The 20,983-nt window shown below is 39.3% G+C and overlaps 1 protein-coding gene across 4 annotated transcripts; it reads right to left on the reverse strand.

Moving 5' to 3' along the window:
* Positions 1 to 7: 7 nt before the first annotated feature.
* zgc:112083 lies at positions 8 to 18,566 on the reverse strand. 4 transcript variants are annotated; one of them, XM_017491359.2, is made up of 10 exons: positions 18,463 to 18,566; positions 14,559 to 14,715; positions 11,001 to 11,227; positions 10,763 to 10,874; positions 10,513 to 10,665; positions 9,155 to 9,229; positions 8,552 to 8,672; positions 8,311 to 8,449; positions 8,086 to 8,213; positions 8 to 741 (listed from the first exon to the last, which is right to left on the reverse strand). In XM_017491359.2, exons 2-10 carry the CDS (start codon positions 14,707 to 14,709, stop codon positions 345 to 347), a joined length of 1,503 nt encoding a protein of 500 aa, XP_017346848.1. In that variant the 5' UTR covers positions 14,710 to 14,715; positions 18,463 to 18,566; the 3' UTR covers positions 8 to 344. The 4 variants fall into 4 exon arrangements, with proteins under 4 accessions (XP_017346848.1, XP_017346847.1, XP_053543243.1 ...); XM_017491358.3 differs by lacking the exon at positions 18,463 to 18,566 and adding an exon at positions 17,364 to 18,045; XM_053687268.1 differs by lacking the exon at positions 18,463 to 18,566 and adding an exon at positions 16,787 to 17,357.
* Between the last annotated feature and the right edge of the window lie 2,417 nt (positions 18,567 to 20,983).

The raw sequence follows: 20,983 nt of genomic DNA on the forward strand, positions 1-20,983 counted from the left end.
CTACATGTGAAATTTCTCTAAAACGGAAACGTTTATTTACGAGTATAATAAACATGTAAAAACCTGTAAAAACAATGCATCAGCTCTCAGCTGAACCACCTGTGAAACGACTTAAAATGCAGATGGATGTATTGTAAACAGGAACATCTACAATCAGTATTAGAACCGGAGATTATTTCCAAGCTGAAAGATGAATTATTATAAAATCAAATTTAGCATAAATCCCAAACCGAACATTACTATGAAATCCCAATGGTCGAAGACGACATGTTGTTATGTAAATCAGACGCAGTACATCAATAATGGTGCTTTGAAATGCAGCGTGTTATGTATATAATTTCTCCTCACACAACATCCATACCGAGCCCTCGAGCTACAGCAGCCAGCGCTCTCACTGCCCCCGACTCCATCCCAGAGTCTGCCGTGGTCTCTTGATCCCTGTTCATCTCGGTCACTGTGCTCAGTATACAATACACTGATCCTCTGTCCTTCACCGCACCGTCGTCGTCATTTGCAAGCAGCGTGATGTCAGAGGAGGAGGAAGAAGAAGAGGGGTAAGGAGATGGTGTGGGAACATCATGCATGCTCTCTGCTTGTAGCGCTGGTCTCTTAGCACTCGAGCCTGAGAGCTTGCGAGGGGTGCGTTTTTCTGCCATGTTCTTGATCAGCTCTTCTGTTACTTCAACAGTCTCAAAGCGAACCATGTTCAGGCGCAGGTAGCCGTCCTCATCTTCTTTATACCTGCTCGTCATAAACAGATTATTAGCCAAAGGGCAAAATTACAATAATATTTATTACTACATAAAGATTACACAATGCATAGAGGAAGGGGATGTTTTATTTAATATTTTTATTCAAAAGTGAATATTCAGTATAAAAAGGTGCATCTCGAAACAATTTTCTACCATGGAAGTGTCATATATTCTAGATTCATTACACAAAGTAAAATATTTCAAGCCTTTTTTTTGTTTTAATCTTGATGATTACGGCTCACAGCTCATAGAAATAAAAAATCCAGTATCTCAAAATATCAGGATAAAGAATTTATAATACAGAAATGTCGACCTGAGAAGATCTCTAATCAGCAAATTAACTCAAAACACCTGCGAAGGTTTCCGGAGCCTTTAATCTCTCCGACTGGTTCAGTACACACAACCACAATCACGGGGAAGATGAAAGTAAATGTTGCATTTCATTTGGAAATCAAGGTCCCAGAGTCTGGAGGAAGAGTGGAGGGACACAGAATGCAAGCTGCTTGAAGTCCAGTGTGAAGTTTCCACAGTAAATGATGATTTGAGGTGCCATGTCATCTGCTGGTGTTGGTCCACTGTGTTTTCTCAAGTCGAGACTCAATGCAGCGTCTACCAAGAGATTTTAGAGCACTTCATGCTTCCATCTGCTGACGAGCTTTATGGAGATGCTGATGTCCTTTTCCCGCAGGACTCTGCACCTGTCCACAGTGCCACAACTGCTAGTAACTGGTTTGCTGACTCTGGTATTATTGTGCTTGATTGGCCAGCCGACTCGACTGACCTGAACCCCATAGAGAATCTATGAGAGACACCAGACCCAACAATACAGACGAGCTGAAGGTCACTATCAAAGCAACCTGGGCTTCCAGAACACCTCAGCAGTGCCACAGGCTGATCGCCTCCATGCCACGCCACATTGATGCAGTAATTTATGAAAAAGGATTAAAGCCACGACCAAGTATTGAGTGCAGAAATGAACATACTTTTCAGAAAGTCAACATTTCTGTATTATAAATTCTTTATTCTAATATTTTGAGATACTGGATTTTTGATTTCCATGAGCTGTAAACTGTAATCATCAAGATTAAAACAAAGAAAGGCTTGAAATATTTCACTTTATCTGTAATAAATCAAGAATATATGAAAGTTCCACTTTTTTAATGAAAATTACAGGGAAAAAAAAAACTTTCCCACAATATTCACATTTGTTTAGATGGACCTGTACTAGGAGTCATCAGCTGGCAGACCATGGTCCAGATGCAGACCCAGCATTTCAGTGCATCTGAGTATTTCAGTGGCGCAAGACAAGTAATTAAAAAAACTAAAGAAATAAAATAAAAATACTATATCAGAGCTGATAAACTGATAATCCATAGTTCAGTGACCTTAGTTGTTTTTAAAATTCAAGTCGGCTTCTTCGTTGCGACTTATCTTGTCTAATTGGCTTATTACCTAAATGTGTTTATGTCGACTATTTAGCTGAATACAGCTAATCAGACCAGAGGATAGATACAGGGCTATCTCAATGACTGTACACACACACACACACACACACACACACACACACACACACACGCATATATATTATATTAAGATAATGAGTCTTTATTGATCACATATACATTACAGCACAGTGAAATTCTTTTCTTCGCATACCCTAGCATGCTAGGAAGTTGGGGTCAGAGCACAGGGTCAGCCATGATACAGCGCCCCCTGGAGCAGAGAGGGTTAAGGGCCTTGCTCCGGAGCCCAACAGTGGCAGCTTAGCAGTCCACTAATATTGGCACCCTTGGTAAATATGAGCAAAGAAGGCTGTGAAAATTGTCTTTATTGTTTAACCTTTTGATCTTATGTTAACCCCCCCATAAAAATACACTTAAAAATAATTGTTGCACACCTATATTTAACAAAGATTTTTTTTGATAAACCTGTGTTTTGTTTGCAATTGTTTAATATCCATGAGAGCAGAGTATTTTTGTGATTGTTTTTTTTAACAAAATATCAAAAGGTTAAACAATAAAGACAATTTTTCACAGCCTTCTTTGCTCATATTTACCAAGGGTGCCAATATTAGTTTACTGCTAAGCTGCCACTGTTGGGCCCTTGAGCAAGGCCCTTAACCCTCTCTGCTCCAGGGGCGCTGTATCATGGCTGACCCTGTGCTCTGACCCCAACTTCCTACACACACACACACACACACACACACACACAAAACACATAAAACTCATGTGAAAAAACATAAGTACACCCCATGGAAACTGTTGCTTTTTTGTCATATTTGGATAAGCAAACGATCATCTTTGAAACAGTGTCTATTAATGAAGATGATGTACTTGAAAACCACAAGGAAAATAGCTTTTACAATAATTTATTTAACAGAAATATCAATAGATGCGTCGCAACAATAGATATTCGTCTGTGGAAAAAATAAGTCCACCTGCACTCCCTAAGCAGGTTATAATCACTGGCACCCAATCCTGAACACCTGATTCTAATTAGATGGATTTGAAGGTGTGATTAATGTAGGAATGTACTTACTTTATTTATTTATTTATTTTTACATGTGACTGATCTGTTGTTGTTTTTTTGTTAATTTAAATTGTGAAATTTACTACAAAATGTCAGTTTTATGTGTCATTTGATAGTGTATCAACTTTATTAATAGGAACTGTTTCAAAGAGGATCAAATGTTTGCTTATCCAAATACATCAAAAAACACAATTTCCATGGGGTGTACTTATTTTTTTTTCCCCATGACACACACACACACACACACACACACACACACACACAGAGGTGCTTGAAGGTTTATGAACCCTTTAGAATGGTTTATATTTCTGCATAAATATGACCTAAAACATCATAAAACTTTCACAAGTCCTAGAAGTAAATAAAGAGAACCCAATTAAACAAATGAGACAAAAATATTATACTTGCTCATTTATTTATTGTGGAAAATGATAAAATATTAAATACATGTGCATGGCAAAAGCATGTGAATCTTTGCTTTCAGTATGTGGTGTGACCCCCTTGTGCAGCAATAACTGCAACTAATGTTGGTGTGTTTCCTCACATGAACTGCTTGCTTCAGGTCCTTCCACAACATTTCTATTAGATTAAGGTCAGGACTGTGACTTGGCCATTCCAAAACATGAACTTTATTCTTCTTTAAGCATTTTCTGGTAGAACGACTTGTGTGTTTAGGGTCATTGTCTTGCTGCATGACCCAATTTCTCTTGAGATTCAGTTCATGGACTGATGTCCTGACATTTTCCTTTATAATTCTCTGGTATAGTTCAGAATTCATTGTTTCATCAATGATGGCAAGTCGTCCTGGTCCAGATGCAGTAAAACGGACCCAAACCATGATACTTCCACCACCATGTTTCACAGATGAGGTAAGGTTCTTATGCTGAAATGCAGTGTTTTCTTTTCTCCAAATATATCCCCTCTCATTTAAACCAAAAGTTCAATTTTGGGCTCATCAATCCACAAAATATTGTTCCAGTAGCCTTCTGGCTTGTCCACATGATCTTTAGCAAACTGCAAATGGGCAGCAATGTTCTTTTTGTAGAGCAGTGACTTTCTCCTTGTAACCCTGCCATGCACACCATGGCTCCTTTGTGACCTTGCGGACTATTACATGTCTTGCTCTTGGAGTGATCTTTCTTTGTCTCCACTCCTGGGGAGGGTAACACTGGTCTTGAATTTCCTCCACTTGTACACAATCTGTCTGACTGTGGATTGGTGGAGTCCAAACTCTTTAGAGATGGTTTTGTAACCTTTTCCAGCCTGATGAGCATCAACAACTCTTTCTGAGGTCCTTAGAAATCTCCTTGGCATCATACACTTTCACAAACATGTTGTGAAGATTTCACTTTAACAGATACTTGTTCTTGAAATAAAACAGGGCACTCACTCACACCTGATTGTCATCCCATTGACTGAAAACACCTGACTAATTTCACTTTCAAATTAACTGCTAGTCCTTGAGGTTCACAGACTTTTTTGCCACTCACAGATATGCAATCCCGGATCATTTAAAGACCGAGCATAATATTTTTGTCTCATTTGTTTAATTGGGTTCTCTTTATCTACTTTTAGCACTTTTGTGAAAATCTGATGTTTTAGGTCGTATTCATGCAGATGTGTATAAATTTTTAACTTTCAAGCACCACTGTATAAATAAATAAATGTTATATATATTTTGTGTATACACACACACACACACAGTCATTTTGTTAGCCCTATCAGCTAAATAGTTGACACACACATATACAAACACCATTCATTTTAACAGGAACACTTGTACATTTGCTCATTTATGCAGGTTATCCAGTCAGCCAATCATGTGGTGGCAGCACAATGCATAAAATCATGCAGATACAGGTCAAGAGCTTCAGTTAATGTTCATATCAAACATTAGACTGGGGAAAAGTATGATCTCTCTGCCTTTGATTGTGGCATGGTCTGAGTTTGGTTGTACTGAAACTGTGTCATGATTCCCGTGAATGTGAACACAACTTGCTCTAGGGTCCGCAGTTTTTCGGGAAATAAAGCATGCGTTTTAGCTGACGACGACATCATCAGTTTCCACTAGACATGTGTACCATGTGTTGCAGGGGAATGTTGTGGGACGCAGAAACTTCCCCTGAGAATAATAGCACCAAAACTATGAAAACAGAAACAAAGAACATGGCGAGTCGCATTATATTCTCCATGTTGTGACGACGTAAGGTGAATGCAAACGTTCCAGGGTTCGATAGAATCACGCGAGTCTGAAACCAGACCAATGCTGTGGGTGGCACTGAGAACAATCGTCTCAGGGAGTTATTCCTCGCCACCGTCGCCTCATGGCTTCCTCATTAGGGATAAAATCATACATTTAAAATCTAGATCCTGTGTTTATATGTTTCTGCAAAACTGCTTTGGGACAATGTCCATTGTTAAAATCGCTATACAAATAAAACTGAATTGAACAAATCGCACTGATTCAGACTGCAGCAAATGTGCCTAGTGTGAAAACCACAGACTTACTACAGACTTCCTGTCAGCTCAGACCAGTCTCATCATTCTCCTCTGATCTCGCTCATGAACAAGGTGTTTCAGCCTGCAGACCCTCTGCACACAGGATGGGTTTTTGTTCTTCGCACCATTCTATGTAAACTCTAGAGACTGTTGTGTGTGCAGTACACTTGTTAACTCCACCCATTCAGAATGAGCCAATCTTAGATTTTAAGTTATATCTCCATAAATTATCTTCAGGAATTGTGTTCTGTCATTCCCCCCCCCCAAGATATTAGTTGACCCTGGTATCTCCCCTATTATTTATATGAATGCATTTTATACAAATTATTTGATGATAAATAAAAGGCTATGGTTGGTGGTCATTGACAGTTTTGCACATGAGAGTTTAGCCTCATCGAAGCGTAGGCATTTTCCAATACAGGCCTGAAGCTCTTCACAGTTCCGTAGCAAAGCCTTGACTTGTTCTGCTGTAAACTGTTCTAACAGGCCCTCAGCAGGGAGTTTTCCAGTTTTCCATTATGTTGCTCATTTTGTCTTCTAAGCTAGCTTGCTGTTCTGATTATATGGTGCTGTGAAAAAGTATTGCCGATTTCTTCTATTTTTACGTACATCTCGTACTAAAAATAGTTTTAGATCTTCAAACAAAATACAAAGTAAAACAAAAGCAACCTGAGTGTAAACACAATACAGTTTTTATTTATATTTTTTTATTGAAGGAAAGAAAAAAAAAAACTAATTGCCACCTTAAACTTAAAATCTGGTTGTGCCACCTTTAGCAGGAATAACTGCAACCAAATGCTTCTGATAACTGGAGATCGGTCTTTCACTTACTTCTAGGACTAGGACTTACTTCTATGTTTTGTATCATTGTCTTGCCATTCTCATTTTGGTATTTTCTGGTAGAGAGCTGAATTCATGTTTCCCGCAATTATTGCAAGTTGGCCAGGTCCTGAAGCAGTAAAGCATCCCCACACCATCACACTTCCACCACCATGCTTGACTGTAGGTATGATGTACTTTTTGTGGAATTCAGTGTTTGGTTTATGCCAGATGTAACAGGATCCCGGTCTTCCACACAGTTCCACTTTCAACTCATCAATCCACAGAACATTCTCTCAAAAGGTTTGAGGATCATCAAGGTGTGTTTTGGCAAAATTCAGAACAGCCTTAAATGTTCTTTTCTGTTAGCAGTGGTTTCGTAACCCTTCCCAGACTGATGTATTTCAAATCACCTTCTTCCTCATCATTTCTGGAATTTCTTTCAACTTTGGCATAGTGTGTTACTGGGTAAGACCTTTTAACCAACTTCATGCTGTTGAAAAAGTTCTATTTAAGTGTTGATTTGATTGAACAGAGTTTGCAGTAATCAGGCCTGGTTGTGTCTAGTCCAGCTGAACCCCATTATGAATGCAGTTTCATAGATTTGGGGAATTAGTAACTATGGGGGCAAATACATTTTCATACAGGCCCTGTATAATTTTGGCTTCAATAAATAACTATAATTTAAAAACTGTATTTTGTGTTTACTAGGGTTTCCTTTGTTTTATCTTAGATTTTGTTTTAATTTCTGAAACCTTTTAGTGCGAGATATATACACAAAAACAGAAGAAATCCTCTCCACAGCACTGTACCTAGCAAATCAGTGTGAGTGAAGGAAGTGATGGAACAAACCAAGGCAGCCACCAAACACCTCCTCAATTTCATAACAATCCACTATTTACTGTATGACCTTATCTCACGCTCGAAGTACCTCGGGAAGGTTAGCCAGTCTCTCCTTATTAAACCAACTCCACCGACGGCATGATCAGCGCATAAAAGAGCACTTCTCTATTCAGATGGGTTCAGAACCTTCTGCAGGTGTGAGCTAGATGAAAATTATGGTAGAGCAGCAGATGGTTGTTTTGTGGTTAAAACAGATTGTGTTGCAGGAAATGGTCACTGCTGTTTACCAGAATATTTCAAGCTGGTACAATACATCAGTATGTCAGCTAGCTAGCACACGGGAGCTCGTTCGGTCATGATTCAAGGCTCGAACATCTTTCCCTGACAATGGTCAAATTAACATACTTACCCAAAAATAAGACTACAATTTGCATTTTACTTATTAATTAACAACACTGTGTACTTTGCATGTGTGTACTCCCAGCATTAAGAATGACCAATATGGGTGGCTGAGAGGCCTACTGTCTGATCAAGAGTGTGTACTGATTACGCTTTGACCTACTGTGCAAACCCAAGTCACGATGGCGGACTTCAATACAAACAAATTTAGTCAACCAACAATTTGACCAAATGTGCAGCATACCTGAAGCGGGAATGTCCCGATGGCCATTTGAGCTGATGTTTCTTTCTCAGATGAAGGGTCAGGGTGTAACACCAGGAAAAGTTCTTCTCACACAGATGACATTTATACCTGGACACCATGTTCCCCTGCTGGAACAGTAATAACACACAGCGTTTAAAAGACTAAACTTCGGGCATGGCAGAAAACTTTGGCAATGTGAGCATATGGCACCCCCTGCTGGCTGACCTCGTGTACTCTTTTATAATGTTGTTTCATGGTGTGAGCCATGCGAGAAGAGTAACCGCAACCCTCCACGGCGCAGTGGTAAGCTGCTCCTTCGTTGTGGGTCTCCATGTGCTTCCGCAGATCATGCTGATTCTTGAAGCTGAAGCGCAAAAGTACATTTTTCACTCCAGTCCTGCTCTTTTTCTAATTTGATAGAATTAGAAATGGAGGGTGTGGAAATAAGCTGAGCGTGATTCACTACCTGCTCTCGCAGAAGTCACAGGGGAACGGGCGCTCGTCACAGTGGCGGAATTTGATGTGGATCTTCAGGGTGGAGAGGGACGTACACGTCATGTCACAGAGTGGGCACTTTATGTGATTCACTGAAAAAGTAACAAAATGAACAAAGGTTCATATAAGGAATGCTCTTAATTCTTTTTTTTTTAATTATTATTTCACTGAAATGCTTTAATACAATGGTTCTCATTTCTGTTTCTGGAGTAACCCTGCTACACAATTTAGCATTTCCGTCTACTATTATCCAAACAGGCAAAAACATAACACTTACATATGATTACACAACACTGCTGCAATACCAAGGAGGCTATAATAACAGCAGGGGATAATTACATCCCCATTTTTGTATATTTGAGCACTTAAGCGTGTACTGACTTGCCATGTTCGATCATCAGGTTAATCTATGTGCTTGGAAGCACCATTGTTTAATCTCTAGGTTTGATGCAATACCATATTTCTACCAAAGACATCTCCAAAACCCCATAGGTCTATATTCTTTTACTTCAATCACTGAGGAAGATATCAAAACATGATATAAACAGAAGGGTGGCGTGCCCTGGGAACACACCGTGCTGCCGAACGTGGTCTCTCAGCAGTCTCTCATTAGCAAAGGCTTTGTCACAATGGGCACATGTAAGCGAATCTGAAACAGATCGAGATTATTGAGCAACCAGAACATCAGTATCAATATAACAAACTTTAATAAAAAACATATTTACAGCACTTAGAACCTGTCTGTCTATGCCCCACTAACTCCATACTACTTTGGACTGTAATCATTATAGTTATAATCATTATAGAAAATCTTAGTATTTTTACTTTGATTTGAACATGCTTGAAACATCATTTCCCATGAATCAATCTTTATAGATTAGAAAAATGTACATTATGGTCCCATTTCATTCACACCTATGAAATCTTTGGAATATTCCCTAAATCACATGTTCAAGAGGTTTCATCATATGAATTTCCTGAAGATATGGGAAGAGGAAAAGTAATTTCTCTCATTCATTTTCCTTTATAAAAAAAAACAAAACAAAAAAAAAAAAACAGCAAAACTTATTTTAACTGATATTGTGAAATTGACTGACGGGTTTCTTTCAACCCTGTTATTTGTTTAAGAGCAAAATGCAGCAACCGACAGCAAAGAAACTTTGTAAAAATGAGAGTGACTACATTTAAATGGACAGCAGTAATCTAATTATTGACCTTATTCTGTATAAGACAGTATTGTGATTAAGGTGTTTACATGAGTCGCTTTTAGAATATTCCTTTCATGTTATACTCCCGTTTTACATGTTATAGTACATAGACTGAACAATGGCACGTCATTACGTCCACTCCATGCCGTCCGACGTTCCCTCCAGAATTTCACGTATCGACATACAGTCTGCTGCGTCCCAAACCACATACTTACCTACTCTATAGTAGCCGAAATACATGTATACTATATAGTAGGGAAGTACGCGGTTTCGGACGCAGCCGTGCTCTCGTTTGTCATCAAACGGTTGAGCACTGCCGTGTGTGTACGTGTCCTGTCGCAAAACGTGTCAAAATTCCCACACGACGTTAATAGTGTGATTAAGGTGTGTACGTGTCTGTAATGCAAGTCGATAATGCGACTAAAACAGGAATACTCCACATGTCTTAATTCGATTTGTGTTTACTTCGAGTATGACATTAGCCGGATTAAGGTCATCAATAATCACTGTTTACATGCTAGTTTCGTCTTAATTTGGTTAATATCGGATTATTGTTGTCCATGTAAACATACTGATTGTTGCCTTAGGTGCTATACCACCTTACTGGATTGGTTAAATGCACACTTTCTTAGATTCGATGGTGAAAATTATTTTTATTAAGTTAATTTTGAAGAGTTACAAGGGCTAAATTGTGAAATCGCCTGTGTACTGTGTAATTACTGACCCTCTGGCTCGGCCTGTCTCTGAATGTGATCAAAGAACTTAGTGTTGCTGGAGAACATGCAGCCGCAGGTTGGGCAGGCCACCAGACGCTCCTGTGTGTGACTGCGCAGGTGCTCACGCAGCCGATACTTGATCTTAAAGAAGGCATCACAGCCTAGAATATACCGAACCACAATTAACTTCCAACAAGGCAAATGTCATTAAAATAATACTACCCGTGTTTATCTTTCAGATACGTGCATGCACATTACCTTTCCAGCCACAGAAGAGAGCCTGCTGTTGATCAGGGAGCGGTTGTAACTCTGTGCAGTGTGCATGCATGTCCACATGGCGGTAAAACCACTCGGGATTGTTAAAAGAACTCTGCCGAAAGAGAAAAACAACAGATTTGCACGAGTATGTGACCACCTCTGCTGTTTATCCCACTGCATAACTCTTAATGAAAAGGATAAACAGATGGTACTCGTGTTGAAGTTAACTCATACTAACGTCACAGTGTTCCCACTGACACGCGAATCCTTCAGAGATGTCTGTGATCAGGTTGTTGCTGTGCAGGTCCTGCGTGCAGCTGGGAAGCTCAGGGTGGGACTGGAGCAACTGAGTCCCGATAAACTTTAGTTTGCTGTGGAAATTATGGAAGTGTGCATGGGCAATGAGCTCATTAGGACTTCCCATAGCCAGGAACTCACAGCCCTGCCACAGACACTGATAATCATCTGAAAGAGAGAAAAGATCATGCAACCCCATCACACGTTAAGCGAAAAGAGGAAATGCGTACAGAGATTTTTCTGGCCAAGAACTTTAACTTCTTGGCTGAAATGGAAACATAGTGGGACAAAAACCAGAGAGCATAAAAAGTGCTTTTTTTTAATGATCTCAAATTTAAAAAAAAAAAAAAAAAAAAAAAAAAATCTAAACAACTAAAGTAAGCACCTTGCTAATCCAGCACATTGGAATAAATACTGTTGCACTCCTGTGAACACTTCATACGTGTACAATAATGCGAAGCAGATAATTATTGCAGACTTGAAGCTTCACCCCCAGGATCTACAGTGGCCCACAGAGTGTCTATAAAATGTCTAATAGAAGGCGCATCCAAATACAAACAAGCACTCCGGACCAGAAGTCCACTTTCCAAACAGGTTCTCTCAGCAACTTATACCAAGGCCATGACTAAATCCATTGTTTTTTATTTTTAAATCATGTTGAACATATCTTCCAGGTTATTTGTGCAATTAAACAAAAATCTGCACTATTATAGTATCTCAGGCTCAAGTGGGAGACGTGCACCCATGAATTCTGCTCTCTTAAGGATGTATTGCTGATGGAGAAGTCATAAAAACATGATCCTAAACGTTATAAGCAACACCATGATAACGGCTGATTGATCGGATCTATAAAACGTAAGACAGGATGATGTAATATGTGGGTTGTAAATAAGAGCAAACACACGTTTCAGTATAAAGGGCTTCTGTTCTTAGCTGGTTACTCCGCATCTGCTTACACATTAACAACATTAAATTCAAGGGTACAAGGAAGGCATGCAAGAAGACTCTTCTCTGTTCTGGTACCTAGGTGGTGGAATAAACTTCCTCTAGATGTCCGAACAGACGTCAAATGACGTCTAAAGACCAACCTCTTCCTAAAATACTTAAGTTAGAACTTTTCATTAAAAAAAACTAAACAAAAAAAACACTATTTCCTTACGGAGTTTTAAGACTGACTGTATTATTAGCCCATGACATAGTGAACCAGTATCGGGATATATTTATTGATGGAGACTTCAAAGCACTTTAAGTAAGTGGCGCTGCATAAGGACGTCTGCCAAATGTCATAAACGTAAATACAATATCACTGGCTTTAAAAGTTACACCTTAAGGTGCATTGCAGGTGTCCCAGACTGCCTCTCTACTTGCTCGATCATACAATGAGCACTTTCAGCCAACGACTCCGTCTCCCGTGGCCATTTTGCATGTACTTAATAACAGTCTAATTGCAGGAATCCTGCATAATTTGGCATCGGTGAAAAAGTTGCTGGCACACACAGCCAAAACATCTAGCCAACTGTGGCGCTGTGGTCAGAAACGAAGCACAGATGAAGCGCAAGAGGACGACTGAAAACGAATTTGCAAGGACACAAATGAGCTGTACACCTGCGAGAACGAACATCAAGAGGGGGTGTTGATGTGACCACTAATACAAGAGTTTAAACACCCAATAGCTCAGTTGTAGCAGTGCAACAATAAGAGCCAACGTTCCTGATTCATTAAGGACACATCGCTAATACACCACACACACACACCACCAAGTAAGTGTAACTGCTATACTAAAAATGAACCACCACCTAATAATAACCTCTTAATGTGATGCTCCTGTATTACGTCTACTGTAGATGGCATAAACAATGGCTGATAAACTGCACACAGAAACCGATACTAGAGGCTACAATCAGTTATTTTATACCAACACAGTGCATCTACAGTCAGGACTATAAGTATTTGGACAGTGACAAGTTTTTATTTTGCCACTATACACCATCACAATGGATTTGAAATGAAACAATTAAGATGTGATTGAAGTGTAGACTTTCAGCTTTAATTAAAGGAGTTTGGAAAAAAATTCCCTAATGGTTAATTTTTGTTACAGTCCTTCCATTTAAAAAAAAAAAAAAAAAAAAAGCACAGACCTATCAGAGAGATAGCAGAAATCAGTGGCCAAATCAACAATTTGGTACAATCTTAAAAAGAACTCAAAAAGACCGGGAAGATAACGGAAGACAACTAACGCATATAAATGCAGAATTCTTTCCTTGTTGAAGAAAAACCCCTTCACAACATTTAGCCAAGTCAAGAACTCTCCAGAGGAGGTAGGCGTGTCGTTGACAAAGTATACGATCAAGAGACGCCTTCATGAATGCAAATACAGATGGTTTACCTCAAGATGCAAACCACTGGTAACACTGACTCAAGAACAGAAAGGCCAGATTAGACTTCGCTTAAAAAAAAAAAAAAATCTTAAAAAATAATAATACATTTTTTTTTTCTTTGGACAGATTAAACCAAGATGAACTTGTACCATAATGATAAGAAGAGTACGGAGAAGGAAAGGAAGGGGTCATGATCAGTACCACATCGTCTGTCAAACATGGTGGAGGACTGTTATGGCATGGGCATGTGTGGCTGCCAATGGAACTGGGTCACTGGTGTTTATTGAGGATGTGCCTGCTGATAGAAGTAGCAGGATGAAGTGTATACAGCTATACTTTCGGCTGAGACTCAGTCAAATTCTGCAAAACTGATGACAGTGCTTCACAGTACAGATGGATAATGACCCAAAACATACTGCTAAAGCAACCCAAGAGCTTGTTAAGGCAAAGAAAGAGAATGTTTGTAAACAGCCAAGTCATTCACCTGACCTCAACCTAATTGAGCATGCTTTTCACTTACTGAGGACAAAACTGAAGGCAGAAAGGCCCACAAACAAGCAGCAACAGACGATGGCTGCAGTAAAGGCCCGGCAAAGCATCTCAAGAGAGGAAACTCAGCACTTGGTGATGTCTATGGGTTTCAGACTTCAGTCAGTCATTGCCTGCTAAGGATTTGCATCAAAGTATTAAAAATAATCCTTATATTTATAATAATGCTAGTTTGTCCAGTTACTTTTGAGTCTGTAAAAATGAAGGGGACTATGTTAAAAAATGGGACGGCTGTGGCTCAGGTGGTAGAGCGGGTTGTCCACTAATCATAGGGTTGGCGGTTCGATTCACAGCCCACATGACTCCACATACCGAAGTGTCCTTGGGCAAGACACTGACCACCAAGTTGCTCCCGATGGCAAGTTAGCACCTTGAATGGCAGCTCTGCCACCATTGGTGTGTGAGTGTGTGTGTGAATGAGACACAGAGTAAAGGGCTTTGGATAAAAGCACTATATAAGTGCAGACCATTTACCATTTAATATACCATTTATTCATGGACCCGACAGTATATGGTAGGTTTATCGACCAAGAAGCACTTTCTGTCCCGTTTCTTGACTTCAAAGGACTTACCAAGCTCCTCCATGGTGTCCCCATCCCCAAGATGCTCCTTCAAATGTGAAGACATGTGATCACTCAGCTCCTCCATACTCTTTCCCTTAAATGTACACGAAGCCCATTCACACGTAATCATCATGTTGGAGAGATTTCTTTTCATCGCCATGATCCCCTAAAGAGGCATGAGGTAACTTAGTAATTAGGCAACTCAACAATGCAGATTTTCTAAGCATGGTACATTATATATGACCAAAAGTTTGAGGATACCTGACCATCACAGCCATATGTGCTTTTTGAACAACCCATTCCAGATTTAGTCGACTTTGCTGTTTTAATAACCTCCACTCTTCAGGGTAGGCTGTCCACTAGGTTTGGGGCTTTGCGCTCATTCAGCCACAAGAGCATTAGTGAAGTCAGACACTGATGTCGGGTGAAGAGGCCCAGTGCACAGTCAGTGTTCCAGTTCATCCCAAAGATGGAATGGATGGGAGATCTCCTGGGGAAAACTAAAGTTGCTGCTGGAAGTGGTATTAGTGAGGCCAGCAGGGGGCGCTCACCCTGTGGACTGTGTGGGTCCTCATGCCCCAGTATAGTGATGGGGACACTGTACTGTAAAAACAGCACCGTCTTTCGGATGAGACCTTAAACCAAGTTCCTGAATCTCTGCAGTCATTAAAATCCTTGGGACACTTGTCGTAAATGAATAGGAATATAACCCCAGGTGTCCTGGCGAAATTCCCCCATTTGCCCTTCTTTATCATGGCCCCCTAATTATCCCCAACATCACTCTCTCCTCTACACAAACAGCTGGTGTGTGGTGGGCGTTCTGGTGCACTACGACTGCCATCGCATCATCCAGGTGGATGCTACACACTAGCGGTGGTTGAGGAGACCCCCCCACCCCCATTAGTTACAGTGAAGGGAAACCATAATGCTCTTGTGTACAAAAATGCCTTATACAATTGCGTTCTTTACTACTTTGTGGAAATAGTTTGGGCAAGGCCTGCATATGGCTGTGATGGTCAGGCGTCAACTTTTGGCCATAGGTTTTGTCCATCTGCTACAAAAACTAAAAGTAAAACAGAAATGAATGGGATGCTAGGCCACTGCATGGTACCAAGACACAGTCACACTGAGGAAAATTTACTGTATCCAACCCACCTACAGGCATGGAGGAAACCAAAGAACCTGGAGGAAACCCACATAGATACGGGGAGAACGTGTACGGAAGTAGCAACGCTACCCACTGTGCCACACCAGTCTAACTTTAAGTACAGAAATCAAACACAGTCACCAGGTGATATCAGTACCTAATCTGGACACACGTCTACTGCTGTGGCTCCCCTCACCCTCAAGACATGCCTGAGTCTTCCTGGTGCGCTACTTCTGCTTGGAGCTTAATGTGCTCCTCACTCACCTTCTACTGTAGTGTGTGGATGCTCTAAAGATTTCCACTTCCGCAAAACAATTTACGCTCAAGACGCGATCTTGCTTCCGTGGATAATCTCACCCGGATACAGTACATCTGACATTCTGAGTAAAAAACCCTGTGTGTTATGTAGGAAACGGGCTCAGGCACCTTCAACGTCCGGACTGCGCTTCTCTCACTTCAGAAATGGACAGTGCAACCAATATTACATATTCATTTTAATGCATTAAACTAAATCTTGTTTTTTGTTTTGTTTTTGTCATCATAATCACCACATTAAAACTAGGTGAAAATGAACACCAAGCGAGTCGCTAGAGTTTTACAGGCAGTCTTGCCAAATGCGTGGTGTTCCTGTAGACTTTTAAACCGCCAGCATGTTTTATGTCAGATATATTTTTAACATTTGACACAATGTCTAATAATAAAAGACAACAATAGGAGTTTATTTATGGAAACTGGCATATGTAATATGGCAGCACGGCATCTCCAGAGTCCCTCCAATCCTAAACTCGGGTTTCACACGTTCTCCCGTTCAGTGTCTACACGGGTTTCCTCCCACCTCTCAAAAACAGGCTAGTAAAAGGATCAGACATGCTAAATTACCCCTCGGTGAACCACAGAAGTGGGAACTCTGGACATGCAGGTACATCATGAACACAATGGCTTTCCTCACATTTTCTGACCTACTATTTAATTTACACACTTTCCTACAGATTAGCTTCTTCACTAACACCACTTAGTAATCAAAGCATATTAGTTTTTATTAATACTTTCCACTATATTTACTTGCTCTTACATAAACGTCTTTAATCACCTTCTACAGCTGTGGACGCTCGGAAGATCAAGACTCCCCCTTGCTTCAGTGGATAATCTCAGCTGGATACAGTGGACTTAAGTACCTAGGAACTGCTGCTGTAATTCAGAATGTGTTCACACTGAGCATCATTTCACCACAGTTAGTACTGCTTGACTTTATAGTGTACAGTTGTGTAAAAGGAAGAAGTTAGAATCCCACTCTTTGGGGTCAGCCAGAAGACATTGGCTTCCCTTCTCAAGGTTTCTTCCTCATTCATATCTCCATACTTAAATAGAAATCTACATCCGGGTTCTCTACATCCAGAACTGAGCTCGAGGTTTATTCTGTGCTTTATAACCGCTAAAAACAAGCCAAACATGTTTATGTTGATTATATTCACCACATCGACATGTTACAGTTCTGGTTAATATAACATACTCGTTCACAGATCAAATTAAATACGCCAGTGTTGTTGTTATTGTTTTTTTTGTTTGTTTGTTTGTTTTTAGTTTACTGGCCGGAACTGTTGGATCTGCTTAGTTCACTGCTAAAAGTCTAACTGTATATTACCCGACTAGACAGATTAGATACTTACCGGTACCGCTGAGTTATATCAAATAAAATAAAATAAAAACAAAGATTTCGGAATGTTCTCTATTGTACGGACCGAACATAGCAACTCAAGTCTTGTGTACACTGTCACAGCTCCCTTAAAACTGAGTTTAGGCGCGGGATTATGGCTGAATCTCAATCCCCCCCGATTTCGATAAGTAGTGCACTATGTAGAGTATATATGTCATTATTGTCTACCTCATAGCGATTTGGGAAAGGGATTGGGTTTTCGGTCGCAGGTTGATTGCGTCATCGGCCAGAAAACAAAATAAGAGTCCTCACTAGCACTTTGGTTTATAGAAGAGAAAAGGTTTAGAGACGATACAGCAGGGTTTCCCCTGGTGTTTGGCTTCGGCATCGCCATCTTGTGAGAGAACGTGCGGTGTTGGTTTTGCCTTGAGTGCCTCGTTTGCAGTGATAAGTAAATAAAGAAGAAATACAGGATTGAAAATAATAACAATCTAAGTCAGTTAAATGCAAGTTATACGCACTCAGATTCCCAAATCCCAACCCTGGTCCAGTAGCACCTCTCCTCCTGCATGTTAGTGTTTTCTTCTCTATTATTATTATTATTGTTTTATATTTTTTATTCTTACCTTTAACAGTAAATTTTTATCCTGTATTTTGACACATTTTATCCTTTTTTTTTAATTATTCTGTATATAGTAAATTTATTTTGTCCTTAATTTGTACATTAATGTTCATTGTTTGCACTATTTTTATTTTATTTTTTTATTTATTTTTTTTTTTTTACTTCTTTCTATTAATATTTTATTCAGCTTTTATTCTATTTTGTCTTTTATTTTCATTCTCTTGCGTTTACACTACCTTTCCCTTGTACTTGCTTTGGCAACACAAATGTACAATTGTGTGTCATGCCAATAAAGCACGAAAACTGAAACTGTTTTCCTGCTCTAACACACCCACTTCAACTCAAGGAGGACAGGTAATTAGCCGATTAGTTGAATCAGGTGTGTGAGAGCAGGCAACACGCTATAACATGCAGGACTTGGAGTACTCCAGGACTGTAGATGGAAACCGGTTGTGTTTTAGTAGCCTATTTCATCCACTTTCTTACCTACCTGTCTGTTTTTAGTCAAACGGTAGTCTAAGGTACATTTAGTATATAACCTGCATCCTCGCTCCGTTCTGCAGGCTGCAGCACTGGAATAAAGTTGGTGTGACGTTCGATATTCGCGGATATGCGGAAATTAAGGGACCGTCTCTAAAGTTACATACGACATTGTTAAACACGTTTCTAACTTCAATAGCATTTGAAGGGAATGACTTGCAGTCACAAAACCAACTGTAAAGTGCTCATCTAGGTGTCAGCTATGATGTACACCTTTTATATTTATGATATTTATTAAAAATAAACTATTAAATCACATTTAAATTAGACATGAATTTCACTACGGAATGGGCTCATTAAACCTTGACCCCCTTTATGCACCCGTGAAGGTTTTTTTTGGTTCATGCATTGTAGGGTTAAATATCAGAAATCTAAAAGGTGTGCATTATACCTGACACCTAGATGAACACTTTCCAGTTGGTTGTGTGACTATACATCAATCCCTTCAAATGCTATTGAAGTTAGAAACGTGTATAACAATGTCGTATGTAACTTTAGAGACGGTCCCTTAATTTCCGCACTTCCGCGAATATCGAACGTCACACCAACTTTATTCAAGTAGCTGAAGCAGCTCTTTCTTGGAAGCATTAAGTGGAAGGCGGTATGAAATAGTACGTCAATAATTATAATAATTATTTTTGTCAGCACGAACGCAGCACATTAACGACCTTTAACTGATGTGCCCTTTAGAATCACCCTGATTAATTATCTATATAAAAAGCGCAAAATTAAGATTTTACAGAGGTGCAATATTTAAACTGGCCACAAGATGTCATCGTTTTCAACATCTTCACAGGTGGCGCATACTATTTTTTAATGATGGGTGTATAATTAAATAATATTCTCAGGTATTTTTGAACTTCGGAGGACAGAATAAATTTTTAGCAGCAGTTTATGAGCAAAAATGATGTTAGTAAGTCATTGCAGTGAAACTACTTGATAGAAGTAGCACGAGTTAATTCATGTGACATCATATTAGGGGGTGTGGCCAGCATCAAACTGGAAGTTGACCCCTCAAAAAAGGTTGAGGTAGGAAAAATGACAAATGCTTTGGTTTGTAATAAGGTTATAAAATGCATATACAGGTGCATCTAAAAAAAATTAGATTATTATGGAAAAGTTATTTTTTTCTGTAATTTAATTTAAAAAGTGTCACTTTCATATATTCTAGACTCATTACACACAAAGTGAAATATTTCAAGCCTTTTTTGTTTTTATTTTGATGATTATGGCTCACAGCTCATAGAAATCGAAAATCCAGTATCTCAAAATATTAGAATAAAGAATTTATAATACAGAAATGTCGACCTGAGAAGATCTCTAATCAGCAAATTAACTCAAAACACCTACAAAGGTTTCCTGAGCCTTTAATCTCTCAGACTGGTTCGGTACACAACCACAATCATGGGGAAGATGAAAGTTTCCTTTTTCCAAAAAGCTGATTTCCTTTTCCCGCAGGACTCTGCACCTGTCCACAGTGCCAAAACTACTAGTAACTGGTTTGCTGACCCTGGTATTACTGTGCCTGATTGGCCAGCCGACTCGCCTGACCTGAACCCCATAGAGAATCTATGAGAGACACCAGATCCAACAATACAGACGAGCTGAAGGTCACTATCAAAGCAACCTGGGCTTCCAGAACACCTCAGCAGTGCCACAGGCTGATCGCCTCCATGCCACGCCGCATTGATGCAGTAATTCATACAAAAGGATTAAAGCCCTGACCAAGTATTTAGTGCATAAATAAACATACTTTTCAGAAGGTCGATATTTCTGTATTATAAATTCTTTATTCTAATATTTTGAGATACTGGATTTTTGATTTCCATGAGCTGTAAACTGTAATCATCAAGATTAAAACAAACAAACAAAAAAAAGGCTTGACATATTTCACTTTATGTAATCAATCTAGAGTATATGAAAGTTCTACTTTTACATTTAAATTAGGGGAAAAAAGGAACTTTCCCACGATATTCTAATTTTTTTAGATGCACCTTTATAGATCAAATGTACCACTGTAACAGAATAAGCATAAACCTAGTTCAAACCATGTACATATGCTTATAATGTTATAATTGTTATTTTATTATATCATAAATTACCAAAAATGGTAAATGGAACAGTCTTAATGGGCTTTTCCAGTGAAGTAAAACATTTGTTTTATAACCCAACCCTAACCACCAGGCAAATAAGTATGCTATGAATAAATAACATTTACGTTCATTTAGGATGAACATAAAGGCCTAACACAATTAAATGTGTCCAAAAATATTGGAATGATCCAACATGTCAGTTCTATCAAAAGTTATGTTAAAATATGATTTAAAAAATGTAATCTACATGATATGCATTGAGGATTGTAGAAATGTATAATGCATTGGGTTATTTTATTGTAATATCATCAAGAATGCCAGATATATAAAAAACTGACCCCAAAAGGGTAGCCATGTCCACAGTGAAATATTATTGTT

Source organism: Ictalurus punctatus, chromosome 17 (genome assembly GCF_001660625.3).
Source record: "Ictalurus punctatus breed USDA103 chromosome 17, Coco_2.0, whole genome shotgun sequence".
NCBI lineage: Eukaryota > Metazoa > Chordata > Actinopteri > Siluriformes > Ictaluridae > Ictalurus > Ictalurus punctatus.